At 40.3% G+C, this 21,779-nt stretch overlaps 1 protein-coding gene across 1 annotated transcript; it reads left to right on the forward strand.

Annotated features, from left to right (window-relative positions):
* The first annotated feature begins 25 nt into the window (after positions 1–25).
* nckap1l (NCK associated protein 1 like) lies at positions 26–21,170 on the forward strand. The gene is made up of 31 exons (XM_004547728.3): positions 26–233; positions 1,411–1,521; positions 1,916–2,008; positions 4,684–4,740; positions 5,049–5,191; positions 5,566–5,656; positions 6,063–6,200; positions 6,600–6,648; positions 9,801–9,957; positions 10,375–10,431; positions 10,528–10,624; positions 10,815–10,924; positions 11,147–11,279; positions 11,387–11,468; positions 11,582–11,640; positions 11,733–11,878; positions 12,002–12,134; positions 12,536–12,655; positions 13,048–13,187; positions 13,815–13,946; positions 14,702–14,920; positions 15,122–15,252; positions 16,512–16,609; positions 17,118–17,211; positions 17,604–17,686; positions 17,952–18,032; positions 18,950–19,043; positions 19,142–19,258; positions 19,832–19,941; positions 20,446–20,535; positions 20,765–21,170. The coding sequence occupies exons 1-31, from the start codon at positions 144–146 to the stop codon at positions 20,879–20,881; spliced, it is 3,372 nt and encodes a 1,123-aa protein (XP_004547785.3). The 5' UTR covers positions 26–143; the 3' UTR covers positions 20,882–21,170.
* The last annotated feature ends 609 nt before the right edge of the window (positions 21,171–21,779 follow it).

Here is a 21,779-nt window from a genome sequence, read left to right on the forward strand (position 1 = left end):
CTCTGTCAGTTCCTGTCTCCACCTACACCATGTGACTTGTCAGAGGGTGAGGCACTTGTGTGCACTTGTTTCACAGGGTTCAACCGCTACGCAGGACTAGGCCAAGGCTTGGACGGAGGGAGAGGCATCTTGTGCCCAGAGCCATGGACTACCAGCAGAAACTGGCTGAAAAACTCACCATCCTCAATGAGAGAGGAAATGGGGTGCTGATACGAATGAACTACATTAAGAAGGTGAGGGGAAAAAGAGGAAGAGTTAAGAGACAAATGGTGTGAACTACAAAGAGGAGAAATAACGAACTTCTTGTTCATTTTATTTATTTTGGTGTAAATATGAGTTATCAAATGATAAAAATGTATCTAAGAGCAAACACGTAAGCACACACTGATTCAGTGCTTAGCGGTAAATTCGATTTGAAGTTATTGTGAATCATTTTCCTTTCAGTTTCCTGACAACCTTTACAAAGCAGTGATAGGTTCACTGTACAGATCACATCCTTATAGCAACAATAAAAACAATAACAATGTTTGCTAATAGTTTAAGAGCTGAACATGTTTCATTTTTAATGCACGGAAGTAACAAACTTCAAACAGGAGCTATACCAGTACAGATGACATGAAATTTACAAATTCTCAAACTCAGGAGGGTTTTCTGAAGGTGGAGTTTAAACTCTGGCTATGAGATATAGAGATATAAAGATATAAACTATGAGCTGGGGGAACTGCTTTGTGTGTTTACTGGCTTTGCAAGATGGGAAAACTGTCAACTGAGGCTCTAGCTGAATGTATTTTTGAGGAGAGGAAGTGCAAACAGGAAGTTGGTCTGTGCTGTCAGTCAACTCAAATTTCAGTTACTTTGAACATAAAGCTGTAAAACTCCCACAAAAGCAGTAAAATTAGTGAACAAATAAAAATATACGATCATTTTAGCCACATGTGTGTCGATAGCGTGAGTCTTGGCAATTGTAAAATGACTGGAGAGACTAATGGATTCACACCGACAACCAACACATTTCGAGAAATGGCATGCAGTTTGCATCCATGTGCATGCTATTCATCAAGGGGAAGTGGATAAACAGCTGAGACTTCAGCAAAACCCCAACAAATGCATTTTTCCACTTCTGCCCTCACACTTGTGAGCTTTGAGTGAAGCCTTTTGCTCTCAGCTTCTAAACAGCCCTGCGGGAACAGTTTTATGTTAATGATCTTGCTCAAGAGGTTGTTTAAAGGGGTAGTGAAAGCAAAGCCAAGTTACTTTAATTGTTTTCTTGTCATTGGCATTTTCTACCTATCGTCGAGCGGCTCTTAAAAATAAAAACAAAAAATAAAAGCTATGAAACTGAAATGTGAAAACATGACATAGAATATATTGTACATGTTCCTGTCCTTAATCTCCACACCTCTCATCTAGACATGTGGAGATCCCAAACTGCGGCCCTCCTTCCTGACAGATAAGGCCATGGAATCTGCCATCAAGTATATCAACAAGAGATTCCCCAACATCGACTACAGGGGAAACATTGTAAGTGCAAACCGCTTTTGTTCAAGCGTATTTTTCCCCGAATGTTCGTCTCTATGTTTTTCTTCTTGTTTTGTCGGCTTGTGTTCATAAAGGTTCTGTTTCTTGAAATGAAAATGAAAACCTCATTAAATATGCCAGAAAGTGCTTTGCTTGTGTTGTACCAGAAAGATTAACGTGCGAAAATGAAAGTTTGAGCTCTCGAGAACATAAAATTGATTTATGAAAGCAGCACTTCTGTGTTTTTTTGCAGTGCACTGTAAAGTATTTACCAATTTGCTGATGTTCTTTATGTATTATGTTCATGTATTTCTTGTAATTCATGAATCACTATCAACCACAGAGGAAGTTAAACATCACCTCACATCTAACCTCTGATGTCTCCATTATTGTTTAGCAAAATCTGACCAGCATCCAGCGACAGAAATCAGAAGTGCTGTCCAACACAACGAGCTACTACGAATCTTTCCTGGATGTCATTGAATTCAGGGTGAATATAGTTGTTTTTCATCATCTCACATTCATTCACATTTAAAATCTCACAGTTGTTTTTTGATATTGAGTATGTTATTGAAACACAATATATGATAATTGAAAAAGTGAAAGTTAATCACACTGAAAATTACTTGTGCATCATTTCTTATGTAGAACTGTGAAGACATCTTGAGCCGCCGCTCATTTCTTTATATTTTGCTTTTAAAGAACCCGACTTTCTTATAATTTTTTTAAATTGTCTTGAGCAATAGTTCTGCAGGCTTTCTGGAGGTTATTCAGACTCTGTCATGGTTGTGCTGTGTGGCAAGCAGGATGTAGGCCCCAAATGCAGGATACAGACAGAATAATTAACAAAAAGGCAGCAGCTTTATTGCTGGAAAATACACACTAATGCTAGGTACATGATCACTGAAAAAGAAACAAACAAAAGATTAACTTGAACTAAGAATCATGCACTTAACTACAAATGACTAGACAAGACTTGACATCATATGATGTGGCCAGGGAACCTGGCACTTATGCAGGAACACACAGCAAATGAAGAGGACACGACAACAAACAGGGGAAGACTGAGGACTTAAATACACAGGCAGGATAATGAGAGGATGGGAAACAGGTGGAAACACAGCTGGGACAAATCAGACAAAAATAAGACAAAGGGGAAGCAAAACTGAACACACTAACATAGCATATGCACAGAGACACGGACTTGACACAGAGGCATGAGTGACTGGATATGAAATGTGGAACACAAGGAGGACACGGTGACTGAAACTAGAAGCTAAAAACAAATATAATGTGAACAGAAAACCATCAAGAGAACAAAACCATGACTAACAATAATTGAGGGATAGAAATTAAACACAAAACACTGGGCTACAGACCCAGTGCCGTGACAGTGCCTCTTAAAGTTTTTCTTTGGCTGCTTTTTCACTCATTTTCTGTTCCGTCCAGACGTTGTACCTGATCCCTTTCAGAGGAATACTTTTGTTTGTTAAGCCACGTAACATTGACCTATGAATCATTCAAGAATAAAAAAGACACATAAATCAAGGGCTGAACAAGCATCTACACATAAACCAATTTTTATCTTGTTGGAAAGAACAGCTTTTTCTTATGTCTTTAGGTGAATCTATAAAAAATACTAAAGATAAGCATAAAATCAAACCAACAAAATGAATCTCAAAGAAAATTAGCCAAAAACCTGGCACATATATGATGAAGTCCTCAAGAAACAGGAAAAAAATCCAACAGAGACCTGGATTAGAATCCGAGACGTGCACCTGGCTCTTCAGTTCATCCATCTACCAAAGTCCCATCAGATATCATGGTGGAACTGAAAATCAGTGAGAGTGATGAACTTAAATCTGGAAGGAGAAGATCAGCAGAGAGGTACAACAGCGAGTGTCCATAGTGATCTATAACACATGGTGGAGGCTCTGTCATAGTTTCAGCAGTGCTGTTGGGGATCTTGTGATTTCAGGCCACCATGGAAAGTCTCTGATTGACAACAGATGAATTTTTCAGCTTAGCAAACACACTGTGACCTGAACAGAAAAATATACAGTGGAACATTATCAGTCATGGACTGTCCTCCCCAGAGCCAGGACCTCAACATTACTGAGGCAGCGTGGGATCATCGGGAATGGAACAAAGGGCATCCAGAATCCTAAGAGGACATTTGTGATGTCCTTTGAGAAGCCTGACCTATTCCTGAAGACGACTTAACCTCCTAGGACCTGGCGTCCACATATGTGGACATCACATTTTGGGTTATTTAGACCAAAATACTGAATTTTGCTCTAGAAGGGCCTGATAGCCACTTACGAGGACATTATACTGCTACTGTTCTATCAAAATTTTAAACGAATATCCTCATATTTGGCTCTTTTTTTCCCTTAAAAACAAAAATAAGGTTAAAAAGAATCTGGTAATTCTTTGTTTTTACATTCATCGGGCCCCAAAATGACCAAATATCAAAGAAAAATTAAAAATACATGCCATGGAAGAGTTCGGGTCTTAGGAGGTTAAAGAAATTACAAGACAGTCTGAGAGATTTCAGCCTGTGTTGAAGAATAAAGGCGATCATACTGAATATTGACTTACAAGCTCTTTATATTTGTACAAACTCAGTTTTGGCCTTATTTGTGGTATTTCTATGTGTTCTTGCATACGGTTATAAATCGTTGAACCCATTTCCTGGTTTCATAGCAAAATATAGGATATAGAAGAAATGAGTGGTGGCTCAAGACTTTCACTCTACTGCATAAGAAAAGACAAACCTGAAAATAGAGCGCAGTGCCGGCGGTCGTAAACAGAGTGACGTTTGTCTCGTTGTTCGCTCTGCACATTCACTATTTCAGACCTTTTGTTATTAGAATACATTTACATATAGAGTGGTTTATTGTGACCTAAGAAAGCAATTGATTATATTGCATACACCGAGGGCAGTTAGCTCATTGTGGTTTTAACACCTTTCTCAAAATATTCATTTTTCTCTGTGTGGAGGTTGCAGCAATGCCAAGACATTCATGGTATTTGTAAGACTTCAATCATGATACAAATTATTCATGATTATAAATTTTTCTTTAAACTTTATAATGACCAAAGGCAAATTTTCTTATTATGCAGGTCTGTCATTTGTAATCCAATCCTCCTTTTTCCATTCAGGACCATGTTTATGAGTTGCTGAACACCATAGACGCCTGTCAGTGTTTCTTTGATATAGTAAGTATTTACTCTGTGGGTAGTGTTTCGATGAAAACATTAAAGTTGTTACCTGTTCGCTTTGGTCACCAGTCACTCTGATACTGCTGCTGTGTTTCTTATTCCTGCAGCCTGATTACACATTGCACATTATGTTGCTTTTTCTTCTCACGCCCGAGCTTCATCTTCTTCTGCTATTGCCACATTTAAAATTGCACCTGTTCTTTATATTTCACACCAAACCCATCCAAAATAATCTTTTTGCCTTTAATATGTGATATCTGAAATGGAACGTAGAGCAAATGATGACACTAAAATTGTGATTTCAGACAACCAACTTTGACTTCACCAAAAACTACTTGGATCTGATCATCACGTACACCTCCGTTATCATCACGCTCTCTCGCATCGATGATAAGAAGGCCCTGGTGGGAATGTTCAACTGTGCCCACGAGATGACGAATGGAAGCAGGTGGGGAAAAGATGGACGCCTCAGCAAACGTCGTGCAGCTTTTTAAAGTGGCTGCAAACAATTTCAAGTGCTAAACGCTTCATCCACAAATACTCCAATTTTTCTAATCATTATAATACATTTGAACTTTAAGCATTAGTTACTACTTACTTTAAAAGCCGCACTTTGTTTGGCTAATGCAAGGCCATTTGCAGTAACCACAGTCTGAATTATTTCAGCAACTCCAAAGTAAGTCGCATAAAATATTACAAATCTAAATCAGATGTTTTTATTCTCATTAAAACCTTGTAAGTTGGATTAAAATAGTACTGTGCTGCACTGGTATTGCAGCTTTGCTGCTCTTGTCATGCCTCCACTGAATGTGACCCCTACAGTGACCCCTCCTACCCTCGGCTTGGCCAGATGTTTCTGGAGTATGATCATCCCTGGAAGAAGCTCACGGAGGAGTTTGGCCCTCATACAAAGGTAAATTCAAAAATGTGTCATTAGCTGTCCAAGTACAAAGGTAAACTTTAAATACAGTAAAGTATGCAAAATGCTAGTTCTTTTATATAAAAGGTGTTTTTCTTTTTTCCCTGCACCTGAACAACCCAACTTCTTTTATGCCTTCACCACTCTATGAAACAAAAACGTTTTATTATAGTTTGCCTTTTTCTCCACTATTTTGTTTTTCAATGATGAACCATTAAAAGGGTTTACTCATGGGTTATCTTGAAATATGCCCGTGTGCGTGCAACAAAACAAATTACCATTTATCAGGTTTTTAAAGCATTGCCTTCTCTCAGAATTTCGTCCTTTTGGCTTTTAAAATGTTCTCATATCCATCCGTCTTCCTCACTCGGTGTCCTTTGCACCTCTATCCCTCTGTCAGGCTGTGACAACAGCATTGCTTTCGCTGAAGATGGTCTACCCACGGAGGAACCTGCCAGCAGAGCAGTGGCGAAGCGCCCAGCTCCTCAGCCTGCTCAGTGCTCCAGCTGCCATGCTGGACTCAGCCTGTTGTGACACTGTGAGTCTCATTTCCTCTCATACCCTCAACTCCTGTTTTGAAATAGTGAGACGAGGTGTAGAGAAATATGACAATGTTTTACTACCAGCATAAGAGTGAATGCATTTATTCAGGTTATTTATGTGACTTCTGTTTTTATTCTGCATCTTTAAAACACTTAATTATGAAAACTGTGTGCCTTTAGCTTTTTTCTGCTTATGCCCCAACTTTTTTTATATTGAATATACTTTGTCTTGTATAAAAATCTACACTTTGGAAGGCAGCGAATACTCCTGCAAATGAAAAAGGACCAAAACACAGTATAGAAAAGGGATGTATAACAGCTGAAGTAAAGACTTTATTCATGTTGCCAACAGTAAATGAGTCTGTGGGAGTTAATAAGTTGGTTGTCTTCTACAGATGGCGTGCGAATACCTGTCTATGGAGACAATGGAGCGTTGGATTATTAGTAAGTGTTTCTATATTTCCAATTTAAATGTATTTGTTACAGAATTTAAGTGGTTTGAGAACCTATTGGATATACCCACATGTAACACACATGAGAAAAATGGGTGCACAGTAATAGTTAAGCCACCCCTCATTTATTTATGATTTTGTGAGGAAAATGGGAAATAGATGCAGTGATTTATAGAAACGTGCAAACATGAATGAAAACACAGCATGTAAGTTAAAAATTGAGTATGTACACTTCTAAGGAACCTGGGCTCTCTGTCTTGTCATTTCTTTAAGTAGTCTTCCTTCTCTCACCCCAAATGGTCGCGGCAGATGGCCCCGCCCCTCCCGGAGCCTGTTTTTCCTGGAGGTTTCTTCCTGTTAAAAGGGAGTCTTTCCTTTCCAATGTCGCCATATGGGGGTCATATGGTTGTTGGGTTTTCTCTGTTTCTATTATTATAGGGTCTACCTTACAATATAAAGCGCCTTGAGGCGACTGTGTTGTGATAAACAACACTGTAGAAATAAAGACTAATTTGAGGCTCTTCGAAGGGTTCAAAGCTCTTCTTTGGACGATGCCTGTCTTTTGTTCTGTTCTGTATTAAAATGATCCCACACTGCTCCAGTGATGTTGAGGTCCGGGCGCTAATTCAGCACACCTCAGCCTTTGTTCCCTGTTGCCCTTCATGAGAATGGCTTCTTGTCTTCCACAGACACCAATTCTAATGAAGGTTCAGCAAACAGCTGATGGTTAAACTGAAGCTCTAGATGCGTCTCTGAGGTCCTGTGTCATATCTTTGTTGGCTTTTTTTTTGCACCATTTCCTAAGATCGTGACTTTCAGATACTGTTTGTCTTCTGTAGATAGTAGTTTAATCAGGCCTGGTCCTTCTTTTGTAATTCACTTTTCCAGTTTCCTCATTTTTTTTTAAGGACATACTGCACACCATCCCGGGACTAGCCAAGCTTTGGACTCATAGCACTAACGAGATGGTAACAAACTGTGTTTGTTCCCTAGGTATTGGGATACAGTGTAAATGTAAATAAAAACATGATTCAGTGATTTGCAAATCTCATAAACCCATTTTTATTCACATGTGGAACACAGAAAACATATCAAATGTTCCAACTGAAAAAATTACGAAAATAATAGAGTTAATTTTGAATAGGGTCATTTTTCCCCACTGTGCAGCACCACTCTTCTTTTAACAACAGTAAACATCTGGAGCTGAGGAGAGCAGCTGCTGAACTTTAGGAAGAGGAATGTTGTCCTGTTCTTATCTGATATTGGATTCCAGCTGCTCCACAGTCCTGGGTCTTTTTTGTTGTATTTCTCGGTTGGTGAAACGTCTGGAGACAGGCTAGTTCAGCACTCGGACTCTTCTACAGCATGAAGCCATGCTGCTGTATTAGATGCAGTATGTGGTTGTCATGATTCGGCTGTGTGCAGGCAGGAATTGGACCCAAACGCAAACTCAAGGGAAACAGGACTGAACTCAAAATGCCAGCTTTTATTGCTGAACAGAAAACTTTACCAAACCTAAACTGGGAAGATTCTAAGAAAACACACACAGGGAGCCGCAGAGAGAAACACACAGCATGAAGGAGGACACAATGCTGAACGCAGGAAGACAGAGGACTTAAATACACACAAGAAGTTATCAGGACAAGTGGCAACACATGGGGAAACAGCTGACACACATGAACATAACAACATCACAGGGGAAATGTAAAACTAAACGCAGGAACACAGGACCTCTTTCAAAATAAAACAGGAAACATAATGAAACACAGACGACATGAACTTAACAAAAGACATGAAACACATGAAGGGCAAGAAAGACTTAACACTAGGGTTGCCAACTCCTTGAAAAATAAATAGGGGACACCTCGTGGCCAGGGTTGGGCGACCCGATTGTCTTCACCTTTGCCAGTGTGGGGAATTTTTTAGCTCTTTTTCTTGTGTGTGAAATTATTTTTTTAACCATTTGATAAAGTGCGTCCCTTTTCAGCTCAATACTTTTGTTTCCAAATACGGAACGATTCCGTTTTTCAAGGGACGGTTGGCAACCCTACTTAACACAGGGGTTGAAAACACAAAGGAAATGTAATAAACAAATGAACTTCACCAACTTAATGAGCTTAAACAAACATCAACTTCCAAATAAACTAAAACGCTGGGTCGACAGACCCAGGAACATGACAGCGGTTTAACATTGTCGCACTGAAATAAAGTCTTCCCTGAAAAAGTCATTATCTGGATGGGAGCATATGTTGTTCTGCATTGTTGGTGCCTTTCTAGATGTGCAAAATGCCAATTTCACAGACACTCATAACACTCATAACCATCAGAAATGCAGACTTTTGAACTGACCTTGACATCAAGATGGTTTCTCTTCTCTTTAGTCCAGAGGATGTGGTGTCCATGTTTTCCAGAAAGAATTTCAGATTTTGATTCCTCTAACCCAAAGCTTTCCACTTTGCCTCAGCCCATTTTAACGACTTCTGGCCCAGAGAAGAGGGCAGATGGGGGTATCCATCTATCCATCTGACAGAGGCTTAACCTGCATTTGTGTGAACTGTGTCCACAGACAGTGATTTCTGAAAGTGTTCACGAATCATGCTCGTTTTTAATGAAGGGCCACCTGAGAGCCCAAACATCACGAGCACCTTATTTTAAATTTTGGCCGTGGTTTTGCACACAGAGATTTCTCCAGATTCTTGGAACCTTTTGATGTTTTTATGTAATCTTTGTGAAAGTTTTGAAATTTTACGTTAAGGAATATTATCCTGAAATTGTGCCACAGTTTGTGGATGCACTTTTTTGTATACTGGTGAATCTCTGTCTATCATCAACCCAGTTATGTTACAGAGTGTGGGAAATTTACCTTATTAGTTGTAAAATGCTCCTTCAGCTGTAGCTTTAGCATCAGTTATTTCTTCTATGATTTTCTTACCCACATTCCAGCTTTTCCAAGATGTGTTCTTGCCGTTAAATTCATACTTGCTATCTTAAAACGATACATTTTCTCAGCTTAAATATCAGATACTTTTGGGAATTCAAGTTGTGAAAAGAAAGAAAAGAAAGAAATATGTAACATAGTAACTAGCAGTATTCCTTCAGTTGTGTAGACTGTTTGATGACAGTTGCTAACTGTCCTTCCTGTAGTTGGCTTCCTGCTGTGCCACAGCAGCCTTAATTCAAACCAAGCCTCCCAGGAGCTGTGGAAGATGGGCCTGCGAAGCGGCATCTACCTGACCCTCACCAGAGATGAAGTCCTCAACATACACAAAGTGTCAGAGGACCTCTTCGACAACATTAAAGGGTATGCAGCCGATGCTGCTATAGTGTACTCTGCATTGGGGACTGTGAGAAAAAGCCCCTAATTAAGAAATCAGATCATGGGTATGAGATAATGCTATTCTGAGATTTCAAGCTGTCAAAGCTGACGACCAGAGCAGATTGGCTCCTTAACAGACTCGCACTGTAATTGAAATTAGGAATAGAGGGATAAAAGGTCAACAAGAAATGATAAGAAACAGATCTTTCTGTGATTGTGGTGTGATTTGCAGTATAATGTTTAGAGTATCCTCTTGATTTATAGTGCAGTATCTTTTCATATATTAATTTCTAATAAAAACTGAGACTGAGGTTAACATGAAGCTAATAAAGAAAATGAAGACACTTTGTCATTATCGCAGCAATATTTGATCTTATTAACATGTTTTTTCTTTTTCATCAGATACAACAAACGAATTGCAGACATCAAGGAATGCCGTGAGCATGTTTTAGTCAATGGGTAAGCCTGGCAGGAGACGGCATGTTTATATTTCATATATTTTATCTGTGACATGAGCTATAACACCAGTAACCTTGTGTATTTTTCTCTGTATAGCGGGGCCATGCACAGAGAGAGGCGGCATTTCCTCAGAGGGGCATTGAAGGAATTATGTAAAGTTCTGGAGGATGAGCCTGGACTTCTGGGACCTAAGGTAGACCAGTAACGTCGTTATTGCAAGATCTTTCACAAAGACACATTCACATTGTGATAATTGGCCGTAGACATCACACATCCAGCAGTCTCACATTTCATGGTAATTTAACTGCTACCAAACCAAATCTGAAACTTTTTCCTAACATTCATTTTTCTTCTGTGTTCTGTGTGCCAATCAAATCCCCAAGGCGCTGTTTGTCTTCATGGCTCTTTCATTTTCCCGTGACGAGATCCTTTGGCTCGTCAGACACTCTGAGAATATGCCAAAGTTAAAGGTTCCCGAGGACTACATTGACAAGTAAGTGCAGAGAAAGTAAAGCGTGGCTATGGGCTGCTGTAGCTGCTAGTGATGCTGACGCTGGGCAGAGATCAGCAGCAGTGAAATAAATGAGGCATGCCACTCACAAAAGAAAACCTTTTTTGATTTGATACTGTATATCTGATCATGGCTTCAACTTTCAAATGACAGTTTTCTGTGTCCGTTCATTCTTTTCACGATTTTTTTTTTTACATTTTCCAGTCAGCTGGCTGAGTTGCTGTACTACATGGAGAAATTAAGAGGTCTAATGAGAAAGTACAACAACGTAGTTCAGCGTTACCATGTGCAGTACCTGGCACAGTTTGATGCCTTGGTTCTCAACGACACCATACAGGTACCTGAACGTAGGAGTATGTGTGTGAATATAAAGCAGTAGTTTAAAGCACACAGTGTTTTTTTTATTAGAGTGTTTATTAGAGTATTTTCTTTTTTCCATCGTAGAACATGTACGTGTGTCCAGAGGAGGAGTCAGTCCTAATGAGCTCGTTTGTTTCAACTCTCTCTGGTCTCTCAGTCAAACAAGGTAATCAAAAGCATTACTGAGCATTTACCTGTGAATAGACAAGGAAACAACCAAATAAAGACACTTATCAGTAACCAGAATTATAATGACCATGACTGGCTTTTCCCCTGCAGTGGACAACAAAGAGGAGTTTGATTTCAGGGCTCTTAGACTGGACTGGCTAAGATTACAGGTAAGCAAGTTTAATGCATAGACTGTGATGTAGAGTTCAGGTAAAATGCATGTTTGCAGCAGAAATCAGCGTCGCATCTTCATCTTTTTTAGGCCTACACAAGTGTGAATAAGGCCCCCCTTCCGCTAAAGGACTATCCCGACTTGGCAAAAGTGATGAACTTGACGCAGTTTCACACGAAGATGGTGGACGCTGTAGAAGAAATGCTGTATGAGACATCTGAGCTGTCCATCTTCTGGTCAGTCTTCTCTTCTCTTCTCTTCTCTTCTCTTCTCTTCTCTTCTCTTCTCTTCTCTTCTCTTCTCTTCTCTTCTCTTCTCTTCTCTTCTCTTCTCTCACAACTCTTTTTTCTGTTTTACAGCTTCTACCCTCGTGTCTTTGAGAAGATGTTTACCCAGAGCAGCGAGGAGGTGACCATGAAGCGTTACCTCATGGCCTTCCCTTTGGCCTGTGCTCACTTCAGTCAGAGTGGAGACCCTCTCTGCCCAGAAGAGGTCAGTGTTCAGTTATCTTGCTGAGGAAGCTATAAATCACCAGCTAAAGGTGGTGAGGACAGCAGACATGATTGTTGATTTGTAGCTCTCGTGGTGAATCGTAGTTTATGACTGCTATAGCATGCATTATACATTGATGACAAAGTTAATAATTTTACACAGAAATCGAGACCTCTTTTTGTTGTGACTAAATGAGTGCAGATTTGTGCATTGTCTTTATCTACACTCTTTCCCAGCTCAGTCTGCAGTACTTAAGTTGATTAAAACAGCTCATTCAACAGTGTAGAGGTATTTGTGCTTTGACAGGTACCTGTCTGTATGTTTGCACATACCTTCCTCCATGTTCTGTGTTTTGTGTGCCAGCACACACACACACACACTTGTGTTTCTTGTGTCTCCAGGTACAGGCAATGGAGAAGAGAAGTCTGCGCCTGTGTGTCACCTTCTTGGAGCAGATAGCCAAGCAGACCAGCACTGTTGTGTTAGAGATATGTGCTGAGCAGCGCAACCTCTGCGATCAGGTGAAGTCCCAGTCTATTTCAGGCTTTAAAAAACTAATTATCTAACAGATTTGCCCTGCCAAAATCCATATCCAAATGTAATCACACTTGCCATAGCTGGAGGCAGGGAACAGACTTGGGAATTTGAATAAAATGATAAGGCAGGTCTGCATTTCTGGATTTGATTAAGTCATGTTGTTTCTTTAATCCCTTGAGAAAAATGTGATGAAACGGTTACTTTTTGACAAGATTTCTGCAATGCGAATGAAAAGTTGCATAATGTGTTTTTGAAGATGTCACTTTATATTTGCATGGATTTAATTCTACCACCCTCCTTCTCTCTCTTTCTCAATCTGTCTTTGTCTTTCTCCTTTCTTTTTTTGCATGCATTTTCCTACTTGATAACCCCTCAGCTGCTGCCGAAGCACTGCGCGGAGACCATCAGCGCTGCCCGATACAGAAAGCAAAAAAAGCAGATGCCAAAAAAAGGAGAGGTCCAAAAAGAAAAGCCAGGCGCTGAGAGCCTCAGGAAAGACAGGACGGTCGCTAACAAGTCAGCTTTCTTTTTGTTTGCCCTGATTATTTTCATCTCTTTCTCAACCATATGATTTGTTTTCACCTCTTCTGAACCGGCAGATGGTTTGAGTATGTCTAAATGAGTTTAGCTGACGCACCCCTATTACCCTCTGGAAATGCTTTTTTTTTTTCAGCAGAGCTCGTTGAAGTCAAAGAGCAGTTGCATAATCACGCAAGAGAATCGGATCAAATCAGTTCTTTCACTGCCTCGCAAATTTCTTGCTTTTAGTTATTAGGAAAAGAGGATGAAAGTACTCTTTCGCAAGGTGTAATTGATTTTGGACTTTAAGTCCCTCTGAGGTGAATCAGTCAGGTGCTGAGTCAAGCCTTTAAATGTGAAAAACGAAGCACCGTCGCCCTTTAGATAGAACACACAGCACTGTTTTACTGGCATTACATTTTATTTCAGTGTTTTCAGCGTCTGATCACATCGTGTAAGTAGCCAAATTTAGAAAGCTCATTAATAAAGTTGTAATTCTGTCAATTCATTTTTCCTCCCCTCAGCCTCAGCTTACACATAAACCAGATATGTTTTACAGTGTTATTGTCGAATATTTGTCTTTACAATTATACCCTCCCTTCTCTCTTGCCTCCTTTTTTCTAGCATGGACAAGCTGCACCTGATGCTGACAGAGCTCTGCTCCTGCTACAGTCTTTGCGGTGACTTTGTTGTTTTCGACCACATCGTTGTCCCTACAGAGTTCCTCATATCTCAACTTGAGACGCGTCTTTCTGAGTATGTGGGGATACGGGTTTTTATATACGAGCACATAGGAGCAGAAATCTAATGCTCACAATTGCTTTAATTGCAAAAAAAGATCTAATGTTAATTTATGCTATGCAAATGTAACATTGTGCATATCAACACAATGCTCACTATATGTTAAAATTAGTTGAATGGGAGCTGCATGCATTCTGTTTAGAAGTGTCACCTCTATTATGAATAGAGGTTGCAGAAGTATTAAACCTAAAAAGTAATAATTTTTTTGCAGGACTTGACAGAGAGCAGAAAAAACCAGCAAGCCTTTGATTTTTCATTTGGCTCTTGTAAAGTGCCTTCTCCATCTCTGTAGTGAGCCCCACTTTCTCATCATTACAAGCTGTGTTCTACCAGCTTAAAATCTCAGAAGAGATTCATCATGTCCCTTGCTCTGTATCATTTCAGTGCTTATTGCTGTTTAGATTAGATTTTGGTACCAGGGTAACCCAGTGTTTCTCTGTATATACTTCGCTCAGTCTCGCTGCCTTAGCTGATGATTATCAGCGCACTTGACGATTGGCATGCTTTCAGTGATTAGTTGAAACTGTAAATAACGTCAAGGACAGAAAGTGAGAGAATGAAGGTCTTACAAAAAGAGAAAACTGACAGCGAAGCCCTGGAGCAGCGCCGAGTCACCATGGCTCGTTTAACCCATTTTAAGGTCCCATCTGTCCACCCTCAGTCCACTTCAGCCCAATGACAAGTGACGTTGGTTAAACATGTTTCTCCAGAATCATCGTGAGAATGACCAATTACAACCAGACCACCCAGGAGATTACCCGTCCCTCTGACCTCCTGGCAGGGATAAGAGCCTATGTAGCCAATCTGCACAGCCTCTCGTGCTACATCAATGTGGACGTCACCCGGCTGGTGAAGAGCGTACTGCTGCAGCAAACTCAGCCACTCGACTCCCACGGAGGGCAGACTATTACAACTCTCTACACAAACTGGTCTGTCTCATGTATAGGTGTATCTACTGTACTTAAACACACATATCAAAATACAGTGATTCATGTATAAAGTATATTAATTCCTGGACACTTGTAGGAAATGCATTACAAACAGAAACCCACTTTGCATACAGGTAAATCCTGCTGAGCTTCTATCACTTACCATATGTTTCTTGTTTTGTGGGTTTTCCTTTTATCCAGGTTCCTCGAGAGTCTTCTGCGCCAGGCTAGCAACTCCCTCATCGTCCACTGTCCTACGCTGCACTGCTTTATGAGCCAGGTTACTGACACGGAACCAAGTTTCAGAGCAGAGGAGTTCTCAGATATATCAGGTCAGCCTGGAGTTTGATTATTATAATTTAAAAAATTGTCCTACAAGCTGTGCCTTTTGCAGATTTTTGTGCTATCGCCTTCTTTTCACAAAAAATAAAAGTGAAAGTGAGGGTAAAAAAAAAAGAATGTGGTAATGATGTATTTGGAAATATATTGTATAGTCTTATATTGCCCGGTTCGTTACGGGCTGGTAATTCAGAAGACATTTATCAGTGACTTGCAGGCCGTAGTATCCATAGCAACATATCCAACTTTTTATTATGAGCTTGTCACGCACTCGGTTCCTGTACTTAAGCTACAGTAGCCTGAATAATTTCAGTCACTTGGGTGTAATCTGAAAGCAGATCCCCCAGCTGACACTTTTTATCCTGTGACAAAGGACACGTTTTCATTTATTTATTTTTTTGTCTTTTTTCTTCATTTTTATCTTTTATTGGTTTTTGCTAAACCATGTTTGTATGCCTGATAGACTCAAAATAATTCCCCTGTGGAAGTTTAGTGATGGTGATTCCAGAGTACATGAGATGACTCACTCTGTTTAGAAAAATCACGTATGTCTCGTCGACTGCTGTGACGGCATGCAGAGGAAGCGCTATTGCACAAGAGGATGTGGAGCTTGTCACTGCGGCGGTGTGAAGTACTTTCTTGCACACGCTGTGTCATGCAGTTTATTCTGGCCCTGCTTGGATAATTTGAATTGCAGTATTACTTATCATCTCATCCACTTTTCCCTCCATACCTCATAATTATTCCAGCATGTCTCTCCTCCACACAACCTCTGGGTCCACCTCCACACCACCCCGCAGGAGTAATGTACCTCTTTATGACTACACTAAGGCTATATGCACTTCGCTAAAGACCTCGGCTCATGCATGCAAACATGTGCAGGATACAAAACACCCCCCCCCACACAATGACATCTTTGTTCTCTATATTTACTCCTCAGTGAGTATCTGTTTGCCTCAGAGTGAGTCACTTGCCTGTCCATGAACTATTTCCAATTTCAGCCACACACATCCTTATTTGTCCGTGTTCATTCAGAAGTCAAGTCGAGTGAACGGCCTAATAGCTGCAGTTGTTTCTGTCTCACTGACTCAGTTACACTCACAAATCAAATTTAAGCAGTGTCTTTTCTCATCTCCTCGAAACAAATACATCTTCATCTAAGCTTTCTTTTGTGAATCTGGCACCGCTTTAAACTGCTGTTGATCCCTTGCTTTTCACTATCCTTAAATTGTTCGTATTAACCTCTGAACAGAGTTACAGGCTCTGGCAGAGCTAATTGGTGCATATGGCCTGAAGTTTCTGAGCGAGAACCTGATGTGGCACATCACCTCTCAAGTCACTGAGCTTAAGGTACAGTATGAATCAGTGCAAATGTTTCAACGATTTTATTGTTTTCTTTTAGTATTTCAGTAAATGAGCATATTTTGTTTTAGGAAAGCACAGGTGTGGCTTTCATATCAGCATTTACTGCTTACGTCAGCATTTTTTGCTTTTGCTGATTGTGTGTATGCGGCGCACACAGTGCAGCAAGTGCAGTGCACTGTTTTTTATGTCTTGCATAAAGGCTTTTGAGGTCTGTTCACCAAGTTGTTTCAGTTCTCCTTGGTGGCTTTTCTGTAGTCTAGCAGAGAGACAGACCACTAATAACACTTGTCTTCGCTCATGCTTTGGTGGAGAAACAATAGATTCTCACACATGAGATAGGGGTTAATGCAGCTGTACTGGTGTACTGGCTCACCACTTTACACCTATGATTGAAATGAAACGATGCTGCCACACAGCTCTTTCACACCTTTGACCTCTCCCTGTTTTAACATCCAACTGTTAGCACTTATTTTGCTTCCTTCTCTGCTGGTAGAAAATGGTGGTTGAGAACATGGATGTCCTGGTACAAATGAAGAACAACTTTGACAAACCTGAGGAAATGGTCAATCTGAAAAAGAGGCTGACAGGTGAGAACTGGAGGATGGAGCACAGCGAGGAGATAACAATTTAACAATGTACATATCCACACAACAACGATAAGTGGAAGACAATGGATGGATGGATGGATAATAATAATAATCGTGATAATATTAAAAATATACTGAACAGGAAATAAAAACTCTGTGTATAATCTTGTAAGTTGACCACCTTTACCTGAGTGGCATTCTTGTCCCAGTTTCACAAGTTCACCTGTTATAGTTTATAATAGCATGTTCACTTGAGCCATGATTAGCGACAGAATTGCCCACAGTAATGTAAACCATGGATTGTCTGCTCGTTCTACTTGTGCTTGAGTATGCATGAAACGCTGCAGGAGCACAGCTGTAAACCCCCCGATGTCCTTTATACGCACCTCTAGGTGGAGAGAACGTGCTGAAGAGGATGACCATCATCGGTGTGATTCTGTCCTTCAGAGCCATGGTCCAGGAATGCCTGAAAGATGTAATGTCCAACAGGATTATGATAAAATAACTTATCTTATGATGAAATTGATTAGAATATAGTTTAGATTCACTTCATTTCAAGGTTTTTTTCCCCATGATTCGTATAATTTTACACTAAAACGGCATTTCTTCTGCACTAGAATGAAGACTACACATGATAGATGAATAATAACTTCTCGAAAAAAGCTCTTAATATAAAAAGGTGTTTTTCTTTCTTGAGATATGATCTCAGTAATATTTCATCATATAACTCTATAATTTAGATCCTGCATAAACACTGCCCCTACCTGACGGGACCCATTCAGTGCCTGAGAGACTTCAGCAACCCTGAAGCTGACATCCAGGTAAATCCCAGCTTTTACCCTACAGCTAGAAAAACACATCCATATATGGAGATCTCACTCAAGAACGAATGTGTAGTAATCAAATTTTCATGGCCTGTGAATCATCACATCGCAGCTGATCGACCTTGGGTTGTGTCACTGTGGAAAAAATGAACACTGTTATTGTATTAACACTCCAAATGCAATGCAAATGTATCATTATTTACTTGTTTATGAGTATAGAATATAGCATGTACGGGTGCTCCATAATTTATATATTAAAATAACAGATGGAGAACAACAGTAGATCTGAGCTGGGGAGCTTAAAGAAACAACATTTTGGTAAAGTACCAAACATATTAAATTCCTTATCTCCCTCTGGACCAATCTGTGTGACTGTGACTCATGAACTCTCCCTCACTTTACTTACGTCTGGCTTCTGATTGAGGCTTGACATCCGTGCCACAGTCCGGGGCCAGGATAACCCCAAAGACGTCAGCAGCCCCCTCATGCCTCTGTGAGAGAGTCTGATTGCTGCTGCAGCGTTGCTCTCTGAACCACATCAGTGGAAACATTTTGCCCAGACAGGCCAACCATGCATGCAACCAGAAATAGGGCAAGATCAAACGCCGTGTGTCAAGACAAAGACATCCACTGCCGACTTAGTGTAACTCCTTGGAAAGTAAACTGTTATTGCTGTGTTATGAAATGCAAAGCACAGATCAGGATCCCACAGTCTGCAGGAAATGCAGGAAATTTTAAACGTTTAAAATGAAGCATTAAATTTGAACTCTGACAAGCAAGTCATTAAATCATCGTTTTGTGTACCTAAAGGGGAAACTTTAGGGTAAAAAGGGAGATGCTGCATGCAAAGAAATTAAATGCACTCTATTCAAGCACCATCCACTTATTGTCTCTAATACTGTGTGACCTTACAGGTAACTCTGAGCATATATGAGCTGGCTTCTGCTGCAGGGCTACCATGTGATATCGATCCTAGCCTTGTTGCAGCTATTCGCAGCATGCAGACAGGTAACACTTAAACTATGATCAGCACCCCCGATACGGTGCATTGCACTTTAATGGCTTATTTAACTTTTTTCTTATACGTTTCACTTAAAAACCTGCAGATAACACATCCCCTGACGAGGAGCACAAGCTGTCCCGTTTGTTACTCGTCTACATTGCCGTGTCCCTGCCCCTATTAGCCCTCGACCCCAACTCGTTCTACAACCGAGAACACGGAGGTGAATATTTATTTGTTCCTTTCAGCTGCTTATCGTTTTTTGACCGAGATTATTCTCCAGGCTAATCTGTCCGTCTTCCTGTCATTATTTACCGGCTGCTGATAGTGTGTAAAAGAGGTACTCTGCCCTGAAACATGAGGCGTATTAGCATCTCTGTGTATCATACTTTCCAGTCTGGCATGGTCTGAAGCAAAGCATGTCAGTTAATGAGAAACACGTTTCTGTGAGGGACTTTTGTTTACAGATAACTTTGTCTGACGTGCATTGATACAGTTACTCTTGGCATGTGGCCCTGCTGACCCCAAGTGCCTGGCTCTGTGCCTAGACTAAAACATTAAGAGGAGCAATAGCTCAGATTTCCATCAAAGGGCAGAGTGGCATTTGTCACAGATTATTTTCTTTGCCTCGATTTTCCATTGACATGTTTGAAAAAAATGTGCCCTGTAAGCCAGAGGAAATATGCTCAGCATGCTTCCTCTTAAGTGTTCATTAAGTAAATTTTCCAAAACCGTTGGGCCTCAAATTCATCCTTTCTGTGGTAGTAATAGCTTTTTTTAATTTATATTTCTTTAGGCCACAACAACAACATCCACTGTTTAGCTAGAGCTATCAACCAGCTGGCTGCTGCCATGTTCACCATCCAGAACAAGAACATCGAGCAGCAGCTCAAAGAGTTTCTCCTGGTGAGTGACACAGATGCTGATTGTGATGTGGTTTGGACAAATACTGAATGATTTAAACCAATACTGAATAAATTAAATCCTGACTTTCACTATGTTTACACCCCAACTTTGAAAAGCTAATAAGTAAAACAACAAATATACAACACAAAAGATCAGTTAGACTGCCCGCACCATCATGCTGCATCTTTTTTATCAGACGTTGGCTGTTTTTTATGTGAAATGCTTGATGGGCTCTAAAAGTATTCTTAATAATTAAGTCTGCGAAGGAAAAAAACACACAAACAGTTCTTATCTCTCCTTACAACAAGTGGTGTAGGTGGAAATTGAGTCATAGCAAGAAATCATGAGAGCGGAAGGTTAGAAAACACTGAAACAAACAGCTTCACAGACAACACTCATCCAAGCTGATGCGTAGATTTTCAGCAAATGCAAAAGTCATATGGTGAAAGACAAATGAGGACAATTACAGCAAAAACGTCTTTTTGTCCTCGTGTCCTTCCACAGCTGGCCTCGTCCACGCTGCTTCAGTTGGGACAAAATGTGGAGAGAATGGAGATCAAAAACCGAGAGTCCATCTACCTGCTCCTGCACATGGTAGGTGTGGCAGCGTGTAGAGAATCATTCATGCGCTTTTAACTTACAGAGAGGAATCTGCAAGTTTATCATCTGACTAAATGGAAAAGCCTGTGGCTGTTAATTAGCTGAGGATTTTTTTCTCTTTACAATGACTGGTCAGACCTGCAGCGTCTTCTTTAATGCCTCTCTTCTTCAAAGCATTTATAATTGAACAATTAACGACTCCTTTTAAACCTCACTCACTTAGATCGTGGAGGAGTCTCCGTTCTTGAGCCAAGACATGCTGGAGAGCTGCTTCCCGTACGTTCTCCTCCGAAATGCCTACAGGGAGGTGTACAAGTCCTTCATTGTGACTCTGGGCTGAAGACCTTGTTAAAAATACTTTTCGTTTAACATTTATTCAGATTAATTTAATATGTGCTGTACTTTTTGACAATGTCAGTGTTATAGCGCTCAGTTTACATAATAACCTTTTAAAAAATCAGATGCATTTTGTAACATCCTCAGTATTATACTTTAGATACATCATGAGTACAATAATATATGTTTTTAAAATATAACCCCATCCAATCGTACATAAATCATTGCATACATAGATGCTGTATAACATTGTTTCTAACAACCTTTCCATGAATAAAGAGACAATAATACGCTTTTTGCCCTTTTTTCACGAGTATTCAACCCGAGTTCCTATTTCCAGTCTGTCCTCCATCCTCACTTGCCCTCATCCTCTCTCCCTGGATGATAGTCCTGTCCTCTCCATATTTCATGGACAGTTTAAATGATGCACTCCAGTTGTACGGAGCTGGAAGTGCTTGTTGCTAATTTTAGGTGGCCCTCACTGATTATATTTTTGCACTAACTATATTTGCCATGTCACACCATTCTTCCATTTTGCCCTCTCTTCGGTCTCCTCCCTGTCTATTCGGCACATGCTGCCGTTGTGTCTCTTTGGTTACCACAGTGGAGACGTGTGTGCTTGTGTGCGGTGTTTATGTGTACGTGCGCACACCGGGGACCGAGCCCTGTCACGGGAGCATGAGAGCTTCAGTCCCCACTATGAGGAACATTTATGGAGATGAATGTTCATGAATAAACTGCAAAATTATGAACAGAATTAATCTGTAAATGTGAAGAAATATTTTTCTGTGCATTAGACAGAAAAGCGGCCTTCCTTTCCTTTCATATTTTCATCACTTTTGTCCACAGAATAGCTACATATCAGGTGGAAGATTTGCTCATTCTTATTTCATCATGCTTCC

Source organism: Maylandia zebra, linkage group LG5 (genome assembly GCF_041146795.1).
Source record: "Maylandia zebra isolate NMK-2024a linkage group LG5, Mzebra_GT3a, whole genome shotgun sequence".
NCBI lineage: Eukaryota > Metazoa > Chordata > Actinopteri > Cichliformes > Cichlidae > Maylandia > Maylandia zebra.

Coding starts and splice junctions, on each gene's coding strand:
- nckap1l (XM_004547728.3), top strand. CDS start 144: ATGGACTACCAGCAGAAACTGGCTGAAAAACTCACCATCCTCAATGAG. Junction 17,212..17,603: donor TCTGAAAAAGAGGCTGACAG/GTGAGAACTGGA, acceptor ACGCACCTCTAG/GTGGAGAGAACGTGCTGAAG. Junction 19,044..19,141: donor TATTCGCAGCATGCAGACAG/GTAACACTTAAA, acceptor AAAAACCTGCAG/ATAACACATCCCCTGACGAG.